Source organism: Vanellus vanellus (genome assembly GCF_965231255.1).
Source record: "Vanellus vanellus genome assembly, chromosome: 1".
NCBI classification, from domain to species: domain Eukaryota; kingdom Metazoa; phylum Chordata; class Aves; order Charadriiformes; family Charadriidae; genus Vanellus; species Vanellus vanellus.
In genome coordinates this window covers 188,350,008-188,369,297 of record NC_138905.1, presented here as the reverse complement: position 1 = coordinate 188,369,297, position 19,290 = coordinate 188,350,008, and the positions used below count along the sequence as shown (strand labels likewise).

Genomic DNA, 19,290 nt, shown 5'->3' with positions numbered 1-19,290 from the left:
TGAGGAAGTTGTTGACTGCCATGAGGTAACCCTCAGCCTTCTCTTCTCCAGGCTGAACAAGCCAAGTGACCTCAGCTGCTCCTCATAAGTCCTGCCCTCAGGACCTTTCACCATCTTCGTCATCCTCCTCTGGACTCACTCTAATAGTTTGATGTCCTGATATTGAGATGCTCAAAACTGCACACAGTAGTCAAGGTGGGACCACACCAGTGCACTGTGCACTTCCCTCGACTGGCTAGCTATGCTGTACTTGATGCACCCCACGACATTGTTGGCCCTTTTGGCTGTGAGGGCACACTCTTGACTCATTTTCAACTTGCCATCAACCGAGACTCCCAGATCTTTTTCTGCTGGGCTGCTCTCCAGCCTCTTATCCCCCAACTTGCTCTTATTAAATTTCATACAGTTGGTGATTGCACAGCTCTATGCTCTATCCAGATCTCTAGATGTAAGTTTTATTTCATGATTCAGTGATCAGTAGCAACTTTATCAGCAGTCCTGGCTAACCGGGGAGGTCCCAGTTGCCTGGAGGTCAGCAGATATGACAATCATCCACAACAAGGGCCAGAAGGAGGATCAGTGGAATTACAGGCCTGTAAGCCTGGCCTCCATGCCAGGGAAGGTTATGGAGCAGATCATCCTGAGTGCCATCATGCGGCATGTACAGGACAACCAGGTGATCCGGCACAGTCAGCATGGGTTCATGAAAGGCAGGCCCTGCTTGACTAACCTGATCTCCTTCTATGGCAAGGTGACCTGCTTAGGGGATGAGGGGAAGGTTGTGGATGTTATCTACCTGGACTTTAGTAAAGCCTTTGAGACTGTTTCCTAAAGCATTCTCCTGAAGAAACTGGCTGCTCATGGCTTGGACATGTATACCCTTCACTGGGTAAAAAACTGGCTGGATGGCTGACCCCAAAGAGTGATGGTAAATAGAGTTAAATACAGTTGGCGGCCAGTCACAAGTGGTGTTTCCCAGGGCTCAGTATTGGAGTCAGTTCTGTTTAATATCTTTACCAATGATCTGGACGAGGGGATCGAGTGCACCCTCATTAAGTTTGCCAACAACACCAAGTTGTGCGGGAGTGTTGATCTGCTTGAGGGTAGAAAGGCTCTACAGAGAGATCTAGACAGGCTGGATCGATGGGCCGAGGCCCATGGCATGAGGTTTAACAAGGCTAAGTGCCACATCCTGCACTTGGGTAACAACAACCCCACGCAGCACTACAGGCTTGGGGAAGAGGGGCTGGAAAGCTGCCTGGCAGTAAAGAACCAGGGGGTGTTGGTCAACAGCCAGCTGAATATGAGCCAGCAGTGTGCCCAGGTGGCCAAGAAGACCAATAGCATCCTGGCTTGTATCAGAAATTTTGTGGCCAGCAGGACTAGGAAAGTGATCACCCCCATGTACTCAGCACTGGTGAGGCCACACCTCAAACACCATGTTCCGTTTTGGGCCCCTCACTACAAGAAAGACATTGAGGTGCCGGACCATGGTCAAAAAAAGAACAACGAAGCTGGTGAAGGGTCTAGAGCACAAGTCCTATGAGGCTGAAGGAACTGGGGTTGTTTAGCCTGGAAAAACGGAAGCTGAGGGAGACCTTACTGCTCTCTACAATTACCTGAAATGAGGCTGTAGCGAGGTGGGGGTCGGTCTCTCCTCCCAAATAAGAAGTGATAGGAAACTGCCTCAAGTTGTGCCAGGGGAGGTTTAGATTGGACATTAGGAAAAATTTCTTCCCCAAAAGGGTTTTCATGCATTGGAACAGGCTGACCAGGGAAGTGGTTGAGTCACCATCCCTGGAGATATTTAAAAGACATGTAGATATTGTGCTTAGGGACGTGGTTTATTCGTGATTTTGGCAGAGTTTTCTTAACTTTCTTTTTCCTGTAATGGATGCTACAGTGAAGGAAGTTTGTGTCTTTAGGGGATGCTGAGCCTTATATCCTGTCTTGAACAATAAGTGTCGTCACTGCTGGGATTCTCAACTCATCATCTTTGTATGCCTCATTATTCCTCAGGTATTCCGATACCTGCATGACAGCTTTACTTCTGGCCAGGAGCAAGGCAGAAGCAGAGCTTCTAAGCAACAGAAAAAACCTTTTCAAAAGGCAAGATGGTACCTCACACAACCACCCCCTCATCTAAGACCTTCCATCAAAGTAGTCTTTTTTATTGCACTCTTACTAAAAAAAGCTAGATTGACATAACACACTGGACTGCCCAGGCCAACGCGAACACGTCTTTGACATGCTCTGACTACTTCAGTAGCTGCCAGGGAGGTAACATAACAAGGAAGACCTGATGACGCATTCTGGAGGCTTGCATTGGACTGCTTTGGAGAAAAACAACCAACACTGGCAACATGGAGCAACTGTGAAATTAAAATCCTCAGGAAAATGGAAAATCAACATTTTAATAAAGAGTAACGGGACTTGCAGGTTAAGAAAAATGATGCCATTGCAGTCAGTGGAGGAAGTCAAGACCTTTGAGGGGACAACTGTACTCACAATACTCCTCACAACTAGTTCTCGTTCAAAAAATTTACTTTTCTAGAGGTCAAGAACAGCAGAGGAATTGTATCAGACGTTATCACTTAGTTCCAACAAAGCAGTTGAATAATAAATGGCAAGACCTTTGTGTAAAACACACTTCTTAAGTTACAGAAACAGGGATTTCTGAACATTCTGTTTCTTATACCAGTACCAGAATCAGTGTACGACTGTGAAGACAGATTTTCCACGTGACTTGGAAACATAGAGATATGATTAGCAATGAAAAAAAAAATACATTCAATATGACAGAAACCCACAAATGTTATTATAAGAAATTAAAACAATAATACAATTACGTTTGAATCAATTCAGCATGTCACCTCAAAGACCAACTACAGCACAAAATCAAGCTGTACGAATAACTACTAAGAAGTACTAACAAAGTACTAATACTGAATCTTGCTGGATTTTTAATGCCTTGTATCATCATCTTTTTAAGCAACTGTTATCTAACCTCTTAATTTCTGCTAAAAAAAAAAATCACTGAAACAAAATTATCAATAGCTGATGTGATATTGTTCTGATACATTATACTGTTTCCAAATAGAGGACATTTTATTTCCAAATAGAGGAAAATAAGAAGCGACTCAGAGGATTCTTGATTTTCTTAGTAACAACCTATCCACAGCTTTCAAGACCAGTATTATAATGGTTCCATACCGTGAAGCTGTTGTTGACATTTTTTGTGCTCGATTCAGCTACGCTGGCATCTGACAGGTCAACTTCATCAAATATTAGAGACTGCGAATGGAAAAGAACATAAAAGCATTAAATATCATCTGAGCCCACTTTCAGGTATGCTTACAGTCTGTGATTTCATTTCCTTGTATCCATTCCAATTAGAAAATAAAAAGAGAAAAAAAATGTGATGAAAAAATAGAAAACTGATGATGCAAGAAAACTTCCTATTTGACCCCCAAACACAGTGCTATTTGCTAAGCAGTAGATGAGAGCATAAAAAAGTGGCTCCGAAAATATATATTGCTTTAAAATCTTTTCTAAATTTTTTTTTTTTTTAATAGATGCAGCTTTAACATGTCTACTGTGTAGCATAAGTGTGGTGTCAGAGGAAAGAGACTCAGTTTTAGGATTCTTCTAAATTTATGAATGGGAATCTATGATACTGTATCCATATGAGAAAACAGAGCGCTCAAGGGCCTGAAAAGATCTCTTCCACTCCTTCGACGTTCCAGCAAGAGAAATATATGTCTTGACTGCTCATTACACCTCCTTTTCTCATTTTCATGGCGCAGATGATGTTGCCATTCTCAGAGCTCTTATCTGCCATGTTTATTAAGTCTTTACATAAACCACTTGTGGTAGCACCATGTGAAGAGAAGTGTGACAACAGAGATACTTCAGTGCTGGGCTCCCTGGAGAGACGATGTTTTCCATGATTCATCACAGCCACACCACTGTGCACCATGCGATTATATAGTCTTAGAAAGAGAGGTCTCCACGCCTTAGTAATAGTTTTATTGAGAAGACCAGGCTATAGAAGATGACGGCGACCTGAAGCACCTCACCTACAGGTCCCACGAGTCGCTGCAACACTGCAGGGTAAAGAAAAGTAATGCTGCTACGGAACAGCACAACCTGAGCCAGCCCAACAAGCCAAAAAGTTCTCAGTCCCAGCCCTGAGGGGGAGGGAGGAAATGCCTTTCAGAAAGACAACAAGTATTCCCCTCTGCCCACCCCCAATTTTCCCACCAAAAATTTCAATTGATGGGAAACAGCTTTTTCCCTTATATATCAGATTTGGCAGAAAAACTTCTGATCTTTATTTCATGTAACCATTTCCACCTCTTTAACGTCAATATAGGCATCAGACTAGAAGAGTTTTAATGGAATTCAGTTTGAGGGATAACTTCTGAGCATTATAAAATTTTTACTTTTCAAAAAAAAAAAAATGTTAGATTTGACTGCCGGAGAGCCAACCCCCCAAAAAACCCCACAACTCCTTAAAATGAATTTATTATTTGTCTGAATAGACAAAAAGGTTAAAATAACTGATAAACTTCATTTAAAAAAAAAAAAATAATCAAGAGAAATCACCAGTCTTCCTTAGTTAAAGTTAATGTAATACACCGTATCCTACATACAGCAATTTTTTAATAAAAGAATGACTAACAAATCATTAAATTATTACTATTATTATTATTATTACACTTAGAAATCTAACCAAAATTTAATTTACCGGTGTATGGCATTAGACCCTAATAGCACAGAATTACCTTTGAATCCTTAGCATAGTAAAGGGTACGACCTCGAAGTTTGAAATAACGCTTTTTCCACCTCTGAAAAGAACTGGTTTGCTTCAGTAGTAATCCTTCTTTTATACTTGTCTGAAAAATATTAAAATACACAAGACAAGGTAAATACATACCTAAATAGCTGTACATATAGATGAAAGTTACGCTTTTTAAAATGTATGTTACATCTCATATAACTGTGAATTTAAAATTTTATCTATTCACATTAAATTGAGACTAGTTCTCTGGACAACCAGACTTTGCATTGCTATTTTTTAAACAATGACAATGTTGGCAAAATGATAATTTTATATGTAAACTGAAAAGGCAGTCTAGAGGCATATAATTATTGTAAAGATGAACACAAAATAATTCAACTGTCTGGATAGCTGCAAACCCACAAATATTAAAGTGAGCAACAACTGATGGTGGCACAATTCAGAAAAAAATACTGAAAACCATCTACACGAGGTCATTTCCAGTTCCAAATTTGATTACGTTGAGGAGAAAAACAATTTCCACATAGGCAGTAATTCAACAAGGTACTTAAATGTGTGTCTGATTCAAGCACAAGAATTATGCCTTTAAAATAGAGGGAATGATCCAGCATGACGCAAGTCATGCATGACTTCAAGTGCATTGCTGAACTGAAGCCTTCAGCATGAAATCAGCTTACCATTAGAAATAATTATTATACGGAAAGTGTGAAAACAGTAATAGCTAGGGATATTTTTATCAAGCAAATATTTTTAGTCAAAAAATGATTCGCCGATGCAAACCTTTCCACTGCAAACTGAACCCTGCCTACATAAAGCCCTTTTTTTTCAAATGAGTAAGATACAAATTAGCATATTTTAAACGAGTATGCTGCTTTCGCCAGCATGTGTGGGATTCATCCAACCAATTACAGAAATTCTTCACTTAATCAGATGAAATGACATAGCATACTAATTGCCTGAGTCTTGAAATCATTTTTCTTCAGCTTTGAAGCACATGAAGGGTATGAGAAAAAGCAAGTACATTTGGATATTACATTCCAAAATGGTCTCTAATATTTCCAATTTGTAGTGTAATAATATGATGTAAATCTTACAATACAATTTCTAGACAATATGATATAAACATCATTTGAAGTTATTCTAGACCTTTTAGACACTTAACCAAGACCTGACCTAAAGTTAATTAACATCATCTTCTGTTATCAGATGTCAAATTCTCCTTAACTTTAATGCAAATAATAAAAATACAGAAAAAGCAGAAATGAGACTGAAAATGAAACGAGAAACATCACTGTTACATACATACATCGCACCCTTCATTTAAATACTCTTAACGTCACAAACTAAGAATATGGTCCAACGATCACAAAGCAATTGAATTAATGCTCTCAAAAAAGCAATCCTCTCAGATGAAATGTCGCAGCTGAAAGTTTGGATTTATCTCACTTTACTTCACATGCCAACAACCTGGACCCATTCGGTCTGCCCTCCTGCTCTAGCTAAGGGGTAGAAACTCTCTGCTGAAAGGGTCTACTCACCACACACCATTTTCAAATTGCCTGCAATTTTCTGACCAGACTCTAAGATAAGCTAGTTAGATACAATATAAACAGATTTAATCAGTTAGCAAATACAAGCACTTATTCAAAGGTGTCTGTTTTAGCCACGCAGCACTTCTGTTTCATATCGCTCCAAGATTTCGGAAGCTCATCACACAGGATGGGAGTAGATGATTTGTGTGTTTATCAAGGGGCGGAAGATGCAAGACCAGAGAAATTCAGTTCCAAGGAAATATTACTTCACATACACGGTGGGCTCTGACTTACTGGAAAAATGCACTATGTGTACTAGGAGACACAGAACATACCTTATACTGAATACTTTCAGGAATTTTAAAAACTGTTCAAAGAACATAAATCTCCCTAAATCTTGAGCTATTACTCACTAAGGAATTAATTAACTCTTCCATGTCATTTTTTATGCCTACACAAGCCATTTCCCCCTATTTCTACTTACCCCTTAAAACACCAGTACCACTAAAATGAAACCAATAACTTCAAAATTAAATCTATTTTGCAAATCAGCCATTTAAAATTAACTCCCTAAAGTTGGCAGTAAATAACCATGCAAGCTCTACAGAATGTATTTTTGTATCAAAAAATTTAAAAAAATACTAGACTGGTAAACATTTACCCAAGAAATGTAAGCACTTCATGAAGTATACATCTGAAGTTTGCATTTTACCACTAATAGACATACTGGGCTGATGTTTGAGCATCTTAAATAGACAATTCCATGGCTGCAGGCATTAAAATTGAGCATAAAGCTTTGGCCCAATATCCTTAATTAACTTCATATAGCCTTGAAAATGTGTAAAAGCTTCCATCTGCCAACTGAGTCATTAGGTAATCTGCTAATAATGTTTTCCTGAATCTACTCACAAGTCACAGCACTTACAGTAATTTGAGATTGGAAGGGACCTTTCAGCTTGTTGAATTTAGGTCCACATTGCTGCCTACAACTGGGTCATGTGAAGTTTTTCAAAAGCATTGATTAGGCTATAGCTACACCTTAACAAAGAGATCAGTACCTTTTCCTCTCCCAACAGCAATTAAGACAGTGCTCCAAGATCTCGCTGTTCTGAGAAACCTTCTTCTAATTAATCTCAGCTGGGCATTAAATCTGAAGCATAAGCAATAATCACTGCCAGTTATATTAACTACTTTCCTACTGTAATTTAGAAGAAACAAGAAGTGCACATCCCACAATCCCCCACTACTTCGCACTTTTACAGAATCACCTCTCATCTGCTTGCCAAAGACTCTGACTTCCCCATCCAGCATCTTGTATGATCTAGTAATACAACATCCCTCCAGAAGTATCGGACTATAATTAGAATAGAACAGAACCGAACAGAACTGAATAGAATTGAATCACTATTATAGAATCACTAAAAATCTTTACTACTATAGCCATTAACAATTGGGAACATGATTGACAATACTACAATCACAACATCACAGTGCTCTGCAGTGGTATATTTTCCTGAAGAAATCTAATTACAAAAATCATAGCCACATTTCATAAAATTAAGAAGATGTACATACGTGTTCAATTATCCAAGAATGTTGAATGCAACTCTACATTGCCATAATCTAAATGACAAAAATAAATGGGATTCGTGGGTATTTTAATCACTAAAAAAATGAAAGGCATCTTCTCGTATATCAGCAGATTTTTAAATATTCGGTATATAACACCTGAAACTTCAAAACTAACAATTCTCATTTCAAAGACAACGAACCACGCTGCCTTACTTCTAATTCATTCAGTTTGTAAAGTCCCATCATTTGCGCAAAAGTCAAATTTTTTTACTTCTGCTGCTAGAAAGACCCAAAGAAAGGAGAAAATATTCTGAATTTAGAAAACAATAAACCAACTGTGGATGCATTATTGGCAACTGCAAGCTAAAACATTGAATGATTAAAGAGAAAACTCTCCCCTCTACTCCTTTTCGGGTATGTATGTGGACGTGCTGCTTAAAAATGTGTCAGGAGACTGAAGAAAAGAACATCAGGAAATTTCTTAAAGTGAGGAGAATGAAAATGAGAACAGGATAGGCCATAAAACAGGCCAGGTCAAATGTAATCAGGAAATTAAGAAGGTGAAGAAGAATTTTAAGATCACATTGCAACAGATGCTCACGCTGAGAGTAAAATGTTCCTTAAATACTTCGAAAGATGAAAGACAGCTAGGGGGTTGGCAGGATCATTTTTCAACAGAGGTATGAAAAAAGTACTCAAGGATGAGAAGATCACAGCAAAGCAGCTCATCAAATTCTTGGCATCTGTTTTACCAATGAAGATGATGGGATGGTATCTCACACAATGTGTTCTTTGTAACATCAGAACAGCTACATCAACATGAAGCACATATACAGGAAGTACCAGACCAGTCAAATCACTAAGTCACATGGACCAGATGACATTGACCTTGAAGGTCCTGAAAAGACCACTGATACTACCTTCCAATCCTGGGAAGACAGTAGAGTCTATATAAAAGAATAATACTGCTGAGCCCATACACATCTGACGGGAAAAAGTCAACCGAGCTTTTGTAAAGGAAAATACTGCCTTACTACCTGCAGGGAGTTCAGGGGGTGGTGGGGAAAGCACGTGGGTAAATGAAGATCCAGTGGCCTTGGATTTTCAGAAAGCCTTTCACAAGGCTTCCCACCAAAGACTACTGAAGAAATTAAGTGAGAATGGAATTGCAAAAAGGGGAGTTATGTGGACTGAAAGTTGCTTGAGGGGGTAGGAAGCACAAGTAGGGCTTAACAGTCACTCTCTCTTCTGGGTTACCTAGGAATCAGGTTTATTAAAAGTCAGTGACCCAAAGAAGGATCACACAACGAAATCTTCAGATTTGCAGAAGATACTAAGCTCTTTTGAGTAGACAAATTCCATGCCAATGGTGAGGGGATTCAAAGGATGTTATAAAACTGAGCAAGAGGGCAAAGAGGCAGAAGACAAGCTTCAGCCCAGGTCAATGTAAGATACTGCACTTTGGGGAAAAAATCTAAACCTCGCTAACATTCTCACATCAACTCTGAGTGGAGAAGAGATCTGGGAGTCACAGTTTACAGCCCTCTGTGCTCAACCACAGCCAGAAAAGACAAAAACTGGCTGTCGCCAAGAAAAGTATCAAAACCAAGACAGAGGATGTAATTTTGCTGCTATATAATACACTGGTATACCAGGCAGTTCTGGTCTCTCTAACGCAAGAAATAGGGTTAAGAGAAGGTACAGAGAATGATTCAGAGGACGGAGCAGCTGCCTCACAAAGAGAGATTAAAAAAGCTGGAACTCTTCAGTTTGAAGAGCAGATCGAGGGGGTAATATGATCAAAACTTATAAAAGCGGTAAAGCAGAGTATGGTGAATCACAGAATCACAGAATGGTCAGGGTTGGAAAGGACCTCTGGAGATCATCTAGTCCAAACCCCCTGCCAGAGCAGGGTCACCTACAGCAGATTGCACAGGACAGCATCCAGGTGGGTTTTGAATGTCTCCAGAGTGGGAGACTCCACAACCTCTCTGGGCAGCCTGTTCCAGTGCTCTGCCACCCTCAAAGTCAAGAAGTTCCTCCTCATATCAGGAAGGAACTTCCTATGTTCAAGTTTGTGCCCATTACCTCTTGTCCTATCACTGGGCACCACTGAAAAAAGACTTCCCATCCCCCTGGCACCCTCCCTTTAAGTATTTATAAGCATTAAGAAGATCTCCCCTCAGTCTTCTTTTCTATAGACTAAAAAGACCCAAGTCCCTCAGCCTTTCCTCATAGGAAAGATGTTCTAATCTCATAATCATCTTAGTAGCCCCTTGCTGGACCCTCTCCAGCAGATCCCTGTCTTTCTTGAACCGAGGAGCCCAGAACTGGACACAGTACTCCAGATGCGGCCTCACCAGGGCAGAGTAGAGGGCGAGGATGACCTCCCTCGACCTGCTGGCCACACTCTTCTTGATGCACCCCAGGATGCCATTCGCCTTCTTGGTCACCAGGGCACATTGCTGGCTCATGGTCACCCTGTTGTCCACCAGGACTCCCAGGTCCCTTTCCACAGAGCTGGTCTCAAGGAGGTCAGCCCCCAACCCGTACTGATGCGTGGGGTTATTCCTCCCCAGATGCAGTACCCTACACTTGCCCTTGTTGAATTTCATAAGGTTTCTCTCTGCCCAACTCTCCAGCCTGTCCAGGTCACACTGTAAGGCAGCACAGCCTTCTGGCGTGTCAGCCACTCCTCCCAGTTTCATGTCATCAGCAAACTTGCTGATGATGGTACACTCTATCACTTCATCCAGGTCATTGATAAATGTATTGAACAGGACTGGACCCAGTACTGACCCTGAGGGACACCACTCGTTACTGACCTCCAACTAGACTCTGCACCACTAACCACAACCCTCTGAGCTCTACCTCATGCAGAACTATTGCTCACCAAATCCCACAATATTATAACAAGGAGGAATGTGATGAAACTATATTGAGATCAGCTTAACAAAAATAAAAAGCAGCATATCTTTACATAGCAGGTAGTGATTTTATGAAGCTACTGTCAGAAGAGATTGTAGAGGCAGAGAGCATCAGCAAGTAAAAAAAAAGCATTAAACAAATTCAAGACCACCACCTTTGTATGTGGTGCCTTTAATGCACCATGGTGAAGTACCAGGGGAATAGACTGCAGCCAAACTCAGGTGCTGCTCCTGAACAGTCTTTCCTATTCTACTGTTGAAGATGGATTATTGTCTGACCCAGAAAAAAATTTCACAGGTTGGATTTTTCCCCACTACATTGACAGTATCTCTTTTGCTTTAAAGTTTGATGTTTGTGTTTGTAAGCAGACCTATGCCCTCATTTACCAAAATATTTAATATTTGGATTGATGACAGACCAGGCCATTAAAGACAAAAATTAAAAAAAAAGACAATAGTATTTTATATTGTTTAAACCCCTCCTGTGCCACTTCCTACTCATATGACTTTGCAAAGTTGACTACTGAAATAAAACTAACCCTCTTCTTTTTATTATTATGGAGCATTTAGTACATTTTCACCATCTGCACAGGTATGGTTTTAGGTAGACAGTCTTAAGTTACAAGGTAAAGTCTCACAGCTCATATTAACTCAGAGCCCCTTAAAATATTCCATGTGTGCACTAGGTCGAAAATTACTTTTATTATTAAAAAATGTGACAATCAACTCAATTTTAATTCAAATTATGACCTGGGAGTTCCAAGCTTGTGATTTTCTTGACAATCTCTGTACAGCAGCTTCCATTACTGTCACTTATGCTGACAGATTTTTCATTAGTTATGTCAAAATAAAAATTGATTTTTACCTACCAAGAATAAAAACTTCATCAGCTGCTCAGTGCAAGGTTACATTTTTATTGAAGATTCCTAATGATAGTAAAGGGAGCCTGACATGTGAAAATTAAAACCAAACCAAGAAGTATGCTATACCTATGAATTTACAAAATGGTCAAAATAAAATCGAAAATCAATATGATCATGTTGACTACATAACATTGCTTTAATTTCAAGAAAATCTTAATAAATTGAAGTACCGTCAAGAACTGATCACTCAGTGGAGCTATATCATCCACATGGAGCTATATCATCCAGTAACTAAAGCCCCATGCGCACCCCAGACTGCTGCTTACTAACACATCCTCCAGGTTACACTAGTGACAGAGAAATCACAAAAAGTAGCAATTTGAATATGTTCAATCTGTCATTGCTGAGGATAGTTATCCCTGTTCCATTAAAGAAAAAAAAAAAAAAAGCAGTCTAGCTAGCTTTGAGAAAACAGCTTTCCAAAATCTCAGAATGAAAGCCAGCCACACTGCCCCCAGCCCCACCACAATGCTAACCTGTGATTAAGCATCATCATTTTTGTGTAATACTAAAACAGTATGTTCTTCCAAAGTTATTCTTATATTTTATATTTTTGGGGCCCTTTATGTGGATGGACTCTAGCCTATGTGAAACTGTAATACAAATAAATGCAATTCTACAGCTTATGCAGTGCGCTTTTTCCTCAACCTTGTTCTCCTTTCATGTTCCCTTCCAGCCTACGCTGTGGAAACAGATTTTGCATTACTGTTGTTAAAATAAAATAAATTTAAAAAAAAGCTTTCAGCTTCCTCTACTCGGAATATGTGGTAGTGTAGTAAAACATGAAGTGAATACGAATTTGCAGAGAAACTGCCATAATAAAAATATCATGGTAGCAAGGTGAATTTCAATTAGCAGATTGTTTTAAAAATAGAGGTTATAGCAGCAGATTGTTTTAAAAATAGACGTTACAGCACATATCAAAAATGAATAGGATATTGTCATATTAGGATGAAACATTACACTAGGAATTAAAAAGCAATAAAAAAAAACTATTTTAGATATGAACTTGATACTTGATTGAGAATTGGAGAAGAAACTTTATCTGCAGTCCAAGTATTTAAACTCCTAAATTTCACCTGTGTACAACACATTAATCTCATTCTGCGTTCTCATTAATCAGGGCACGAAACAACTGTAATAGACTGAAAAAGGATAAAATGCTTCATAGGACTGTGACCTAAAACACTTCATAGGACTGTGACTTAGTGGCAAAGATTGAAGGATCTTAGTGTTATTACACAACTCAGCTAACTTAGCCTTAGAGTAGTATTTTACAGCTACTATTCAGAGTTTCTATAGCTGTTCCTTTTAAATTACACACGCTCTGAGCAGAGATTTAAAACAACCAAGTCTAACTGGTTTTGAGACAGAAGAATAAAAATGGTACATATCTCAGGACAAAAAAAAATGGAAAAAGTAAAACTCATAATAAACAGTTAAAGCACTCAGCTGGCAAGATTTTTTTCTTTCCCAGAGTTATTTAGGTCTTGGTCTCAACTAAGTAGAAGGAGCACTCAACACACTTGCCAGTCTGTAAAGTATATGCAGGATAAGTCCAAAATAAACCATTTTGCCACCTCACACAGGAAAATGCGGGGAAAAAAATAATCCTATTACGTTTCCACAGAAAAGAGCAAACTCTTCCTCTAGTTCTATCCAGTGTTAATATGCAAATAACAGTTCATCGATTACTGGAGGAAGTTATAAAAGCATCATATAACAAAAATATATTAAACACCACTACAAACTTTTAAAACTTTTCTTGAAAACAAACTGTAAGTTAAGCTTGTCATAGCACACCTTCTGCGGTTTACTTCCTGCAGTTTTAATTTTTGCCCCTCCAATAATGTTTAAACAAGTTCCAGGGATGCTGTGAGACTTCCTAGGAGCTACATTGGGGAGAAAAGAACCTACACAGAGCCACTTAGAGCCTGTGACTCTCCAGGGAAACTTATTTCCTTCTTGTAAGGCTTTTTCTGTACCTCTATCTGACTTTTACTGATCACGTTAAGAAAGATAAAAAGCTTTTAGCAGAAGAATTCACACAAGCCCAGGAAAGGTTGTAGAACAGAACAGAATAGTTCAGTTGGAAGGGACCTACAACCATCATCTAGTCCAAAACATGCACATTGTAAACAGACAATTTCAGGAAATCTCAGTATCACACGTATGTGTTTTAAAATCATAGAATGGATATTTTAAAAAATATATTTAAAAAAGAATCCAGATATTTAAAAAATAATCCCAAGATCCACAGTTTACCAAAATGTGTGCATTTTCCATTGCTGGTTCAAAATATTTATGATCAAATGTTCTAAAAATCATAGAATCATAGAATGGTTTAGGTTGGAAGGGACCTTGAAGATCACCAAGTTCCAACCCCCCTGCCATAGGCAGGGACACCTCCCACTAGACCAGGTTGCCCAAGGCCACGTCCAGCCTGGCCTTGAACACCTCCAGGGATGGGGCCTCAACAATCTCTTTAGGCATCCTGTTGCAATGCCTTACCACCCTCAAAGTGAAAAACTTCTTAATGTTTAATCTGAACCTGCCCTCTTCCAGTTTAAAGCCATTCCCCCTCGTCCTATTGCTACTTGCCCTAGTAAAAAGTCTTTCCCCAGCTCTCCTGTAGGCCCCCTTTAGGTACTGGCAGGCCGCAATAAGAGCTCCCCAGAGCCTTCTCTTCTGCAGGCTGAACAGCCCCAACTCTTTCAGCCTCTCCTCATAGGAGAGGTGCTCCAGCCCTCGCATCATCCTCGTGGCTCTCCTCTGGACCCGCTCCAACAGGGCCATGTCCTTCTTATGTTGGGGACTCCAGAGCTGGATGCAGTACTCCAGGTGGGGTCTCACGAGAGTGGAGTAGAGGGGCAGAATCACCTCCTTTGACCTGCTGGCCACACTTCTGATGCAGCCCAGGATACGGTTGGCCTTCTGATGCAGCCCAGGATACGGTTGGCCTTCTGGGCTGTAATCGCACATTGCTGGCTCATGTTGAGCTTCTCGTCAATCAGCACACCCAGGTCCTTCTCCTCAGGGCTGCTCTCCAGCCGCTCCCTGCCGAGCCTGTATTTGTGCTGGGGATTGCCCCAACCCAGGTGTAAGACCTTGCACTTGGCCTTGTTGAACTGCATGAGGTTGGCTTGGGCCCACCTCTCCAGCCTGTCCAGGTCCCTCTGGATGGCATCCCTCCCCTCCAGCGTGTCTACCTCACCAAACAGCTTGGTATCGTCGGCAAACTTGCTCAGGGTGCACTTGACCCCACTGTCCATGTCGCTGACAAAGATGTTGAACAGTACAGGTCCAGAAGTCCAGAACATGTCCAGAACTTACTCTTTAAGTTCTTAGAATCTTTGTATTTATTCACTTCTTTGAAGAGATGAAAAATGTAAAAATAGCATCCCATCCATTAACTCCTTAACATTTTCTAAATTACCAGTCATTGTTAGAAAGTGATTGGTCATTGCAGTTGATATCTTATTCAATACTCACATCTATAAAGACAAGTAGACACCAATTTCACGGATGCTGTAGCCCTGTGATCTGCAGATTCCTGACATGTTCAGAATTACAAACAGAGAAGTTTATTAACTGAATGCCCGAGAATTCCTGAATTTTTATAGTGTTTCCAATTGCTGCAGATACAGAGATGACATGCTTTAATCTATTTCAGTGGCTGCACTCCACTGCAAGTTTATATTGGCCCCAATTTTGTTTTACTGGATGGCACATAGAATCCTGGATACACATTAATCATGTTTTGAATTACATTTTCTAGTATTTTTCCACTAACAGTCTTAGCTTAATACTCTACTTCTAGAATAGTTAAATCAATAAAACCTTTAATTCCATAATAACTCAAAAGCAAGGATCTCTCGCTTACCTATACAACTTCTCAGGCACAGAGAGACAAATAATAATGTATTTCCCACTATTGAGAAATTATTCTTCAAGTGAGAAGGCTGGGAATCTGAGTGATGATGGTAAAATTATACTAGTGAAATATGCAACAAGGAAAAAAAAGTAACATACACAAACAGGCACGTAGAAGAGCTAATGTGTCACAGATAGTGAAAAATCCTTTTGATTTTCATCAAAATTATTTAGAGAAAGCAGAAATATAGGATAGAAACCCCACAGATCGGAAACCTATTTCCAGTTTGGCTGCAGATTTTATATGTGACCTGGGACAAATCAGTTACTGTGTGCTCTTCGGTCTCCACACTGCAAAAAATACCTTCTTTATTCTCCTCCACAAGAGTCTGGTTGTGATTTCTTACCATTTTATTGAGCATCTCACTAGAAGTGGCATTTCATTTTAATCAAATTTGTTCATTAATCACTTTTTGAATGATGGGGACTTCAGAAGTAATAAAAGTGGAACTAAAAAAATACATAATCCCTATTCTTTATGATAAGAATGATAGAAAAAGATGTTGAAAAGCACAGAACTGTAAACAAAGCTGCAGGATAAAAAGCTGCATTTTGAGACAGAGTAAGACGGAACTTTTTAAATACTTGTACTCCATAACTAATATTGGTACTGTAGGTTCAGGTTACATATATTCACAATTAAGGAGCATAACTGTTGCAGAATCACAGAACAGTTAAGGTTGGAAGGGACCTCTGGAGATCCATCTAGTCGAGCCTCCCCCCCACACACACACAAAGCAGAGTCACCTAGAGCAGTTCACCCAAGACTATGTCCAGTCAAGTTTTGAATATCTCCAAGGATGGAGACAACCTGTTCCAGCATTCGATCACCCTCAAAATAGAAAAAAAAAAAAGAAGGGGAAGGCAAAAAAAAAAAAAAAAAAAGTGTTTTCTTCAGTTTAAATGGTATTTTCTGTATTTTAATTAGTGCCTATTGCCTCTTGTCCTGTCACTGGGCACCACTAAGTCTGGCTCTGTTTTCCTTATACCCCTCAGATATTTGTACATATTCACAAGATCCCCCTGAGCCTTCTCGTCTCCAGGCTAAGCAGTCCCATCTCTCAGCCTCTTCTCATATCAAAGATGCTCCAGTCATCTTTGTGGGCCTTCACTGGACTGCCTCCAGTAAGTCCACATCTCTCGTCTTCTGTGAAGCCCTGAACTGGACACAGCAATCCATTCGTGGCCTCGCCAGTGCTGAGTAGAGGGTCATGTCCCTTGACCTGCTGGCAATACTCTTCCTAATGCAGCCCAGCGTACTGTTCGCCTTCACTGCCGCATGGTCCTCTGCCAAGCTGCTTTCCAACCACTCAGCCCCCAGCCTGTACCAGTGCATGGGGTTCTTACTCCCCAGGTGCAGGACACAGCAATTGCCTTTACTGAACGTCGTGAGGTTTCTGTTGGCACATTTCTCCAGCCTGTCCCTCTGAATGGCAGCACAGCCATCTGGCATATCAGCCACTCCTCCTCATTTTGTATTGTCTGTACACTTTCTGCAGGTGTGCTCTCTATTACCGTCCTGGCCATTATTTAAGATGTTACACAGCACTGTCCCCAGTAACAACCCCTGGGGTACACCAGTAGTGACTGACCTCTAACTGGACTTTGTGCCACTGATCACAACACTTTGAGCCTGGCACCACTCAGTGTTCAGTCCATCTCATCATCCATTTATCCAGCTTGTACTTCATCAGTTTGTCTATAAGAGTGTTATGGGAGACAGTGTCAAAAGTTTTGCTAAATTCAAGATAACAACATCCATGGCTCTGTCCTCATCCACTGAGTTAGTCACCTGGCTGCAGAACACTATCAGGCTGATGGCTTCCTCTTCATAAAACCATACTGATTCCTCCCAATCACCGTCTTGTCTTTCATGTGTTTGGAAATAGTTTCCAGGATTACTTGCTCCATCACCTTCCAAGGCATTGAGGTGAGGCTGACTGATCTGTACTTTCCCAAATCCTCCTCCTTGCTCTTCTTTAATAGAAGAGTGACACTTGCATTCTTCCAGTCCTCGGGAACCTCCCCCAGTGCTATGACCTTTGAAAAGTAATGGAGAATGACCTTGCAATACCATCAAGCAGTTCCCTCAGCACTTGGAGGTGTAACCCATCAGGTTCAGTGGACTTGTGTACATGCAGTTTAAGTGTTCCCAACACCTAAGGTAAGTCCTCCTTGCTCCTGACCTTCCCAGTGGTTTCAGGGACCTGGGATTGCAGAAAGCTGGTCTTACCAGTCAAGATCAAAGTGAAGAAGGCACTGAGTATCTTGGCCTTCTCCATGTCCTTTATCACCAGGTCCCCTGCCTCATTCAGCAGCAGGCACAAGTTTACCCTGGTCTTCCTTTTTCTGCTGGTGTACCTGTAGAAAACCTTCTTGTTGGCCTTCACATTCCTTGCTAGATTCAACTCCAGTTGAGCTTTGACTTTACTAACCGCATCCCTGTGTCATTTTTTTTCTCTAAATTCCTTCTGGGTCACTTGCTGCTGCTTCTACCTTTTGTATGCTTCCTTTTTATGTCTGAGGTTTTTTCAGAAGCACCTCGTTCACCCATGCAGTAGGCTGCTCTTAAGATTGCAGGACTATCACAAACAGCCAGATTCTGACTCTGTCTTTTACTCTACCCTCTGTTAGTTCTACAAGTGAAATTCCTTGTAGCAAACCCACACCTTCCTTCTAAGTTTGCTTTTCCTATAATTCCTTACAAATATTATTGACGTACCCCTTGCACAATTTCTGCCAATCAGGATTTTCTTATATGAAAATCTAGACAATGTCTGGAGCCCAAATTGGCACAAAATCCCCCAGTTCCGGTTACTGTATTTTAATTAATTTGGAGTTATTAAATTTAGTGGGTAAATATTTTCTAGCTTGGTGTATTTTGGAGGAAAATTAAAAAAAAAAAAAAAAAAAAACAACAACAACAACCAGTTTGTGATACAGTACTGAATAAGTGCCAAACAGATTTGAAGTTTACTTTCCAGGCCATTAACAGGCCTCTGTAACCTCTGGTAGGTGTCTTATTCATTGCACCTCAATTCTGAACAGGCAGAAAAGGAATAATACCTCCTCACCTCAAAGAGATATTATGCTGATATATTCACTTGTCTGTGCAGCTACATATAAGCATTACACGTGTACCTGCTGAACCACCACAAATTTAGGCAACAGATTATTACCACAAGAGTCCTGACGAATTCCCCAAAACAGCAAGGCACTTTTAGTAAAGGACAGGGTCCCAGGTGTTTCTAGCGATTCACACGTTAAAATCCCATTTGCCTTCCCAGTCTTTAGCAGCATCCCTGGTGGAAGCAGAATTTTCACATTACAATGACAGGAGGAAATTCTCTCTTTTGAGACGACCAGACTGGAGAGCAGCAGAATAACAGACACCGGACCCTCCCTTCCCTTCTGTTTACTGACGGGAAATAAGAGCCTGTAATTACTTTTGAATTCACATTCCCTTTGTGACCCAGCTCATTCATGTACATGCTATTTTCTCTCATTCAGAAAACACAGTAAAGGTTCTTCTCCCAAAAGACACGTCTCTCTGACCGGAACGAGGCAGATCAGTAATTCTCAAGAGTTTTATACAGCGT

The 19,290-nt window shown here is 40.3% G+C and overlaps 1 protein-coding gene across 1 annotated transcript in view; it reads right to left on the bottom strand.

The window, feature by feature from the left end:
- Positions 1–19,290, bottom strand: part of DGKH (diacylglycerol kinase eta) — a 166,449-nt gene that overhangs the window by 70,003 nt on the left and 77,156 nt on the right. The window contains exons 3-4 of the mRNA XM_082485298.1: positions 4,788–4,898; positions 3,214–3,294 (exon numbers count right to left, since the gene is read on the bottom strand). Coding sequence (XP_082341424.1) covers positions 3,214–3,294; positions 4,788–4,898 — 192 coding nt within the window. The remainder of the gene's footprint in view (positions 1–3,213; positions 3,295–4,787; positions 4,899–19,290) is intronic.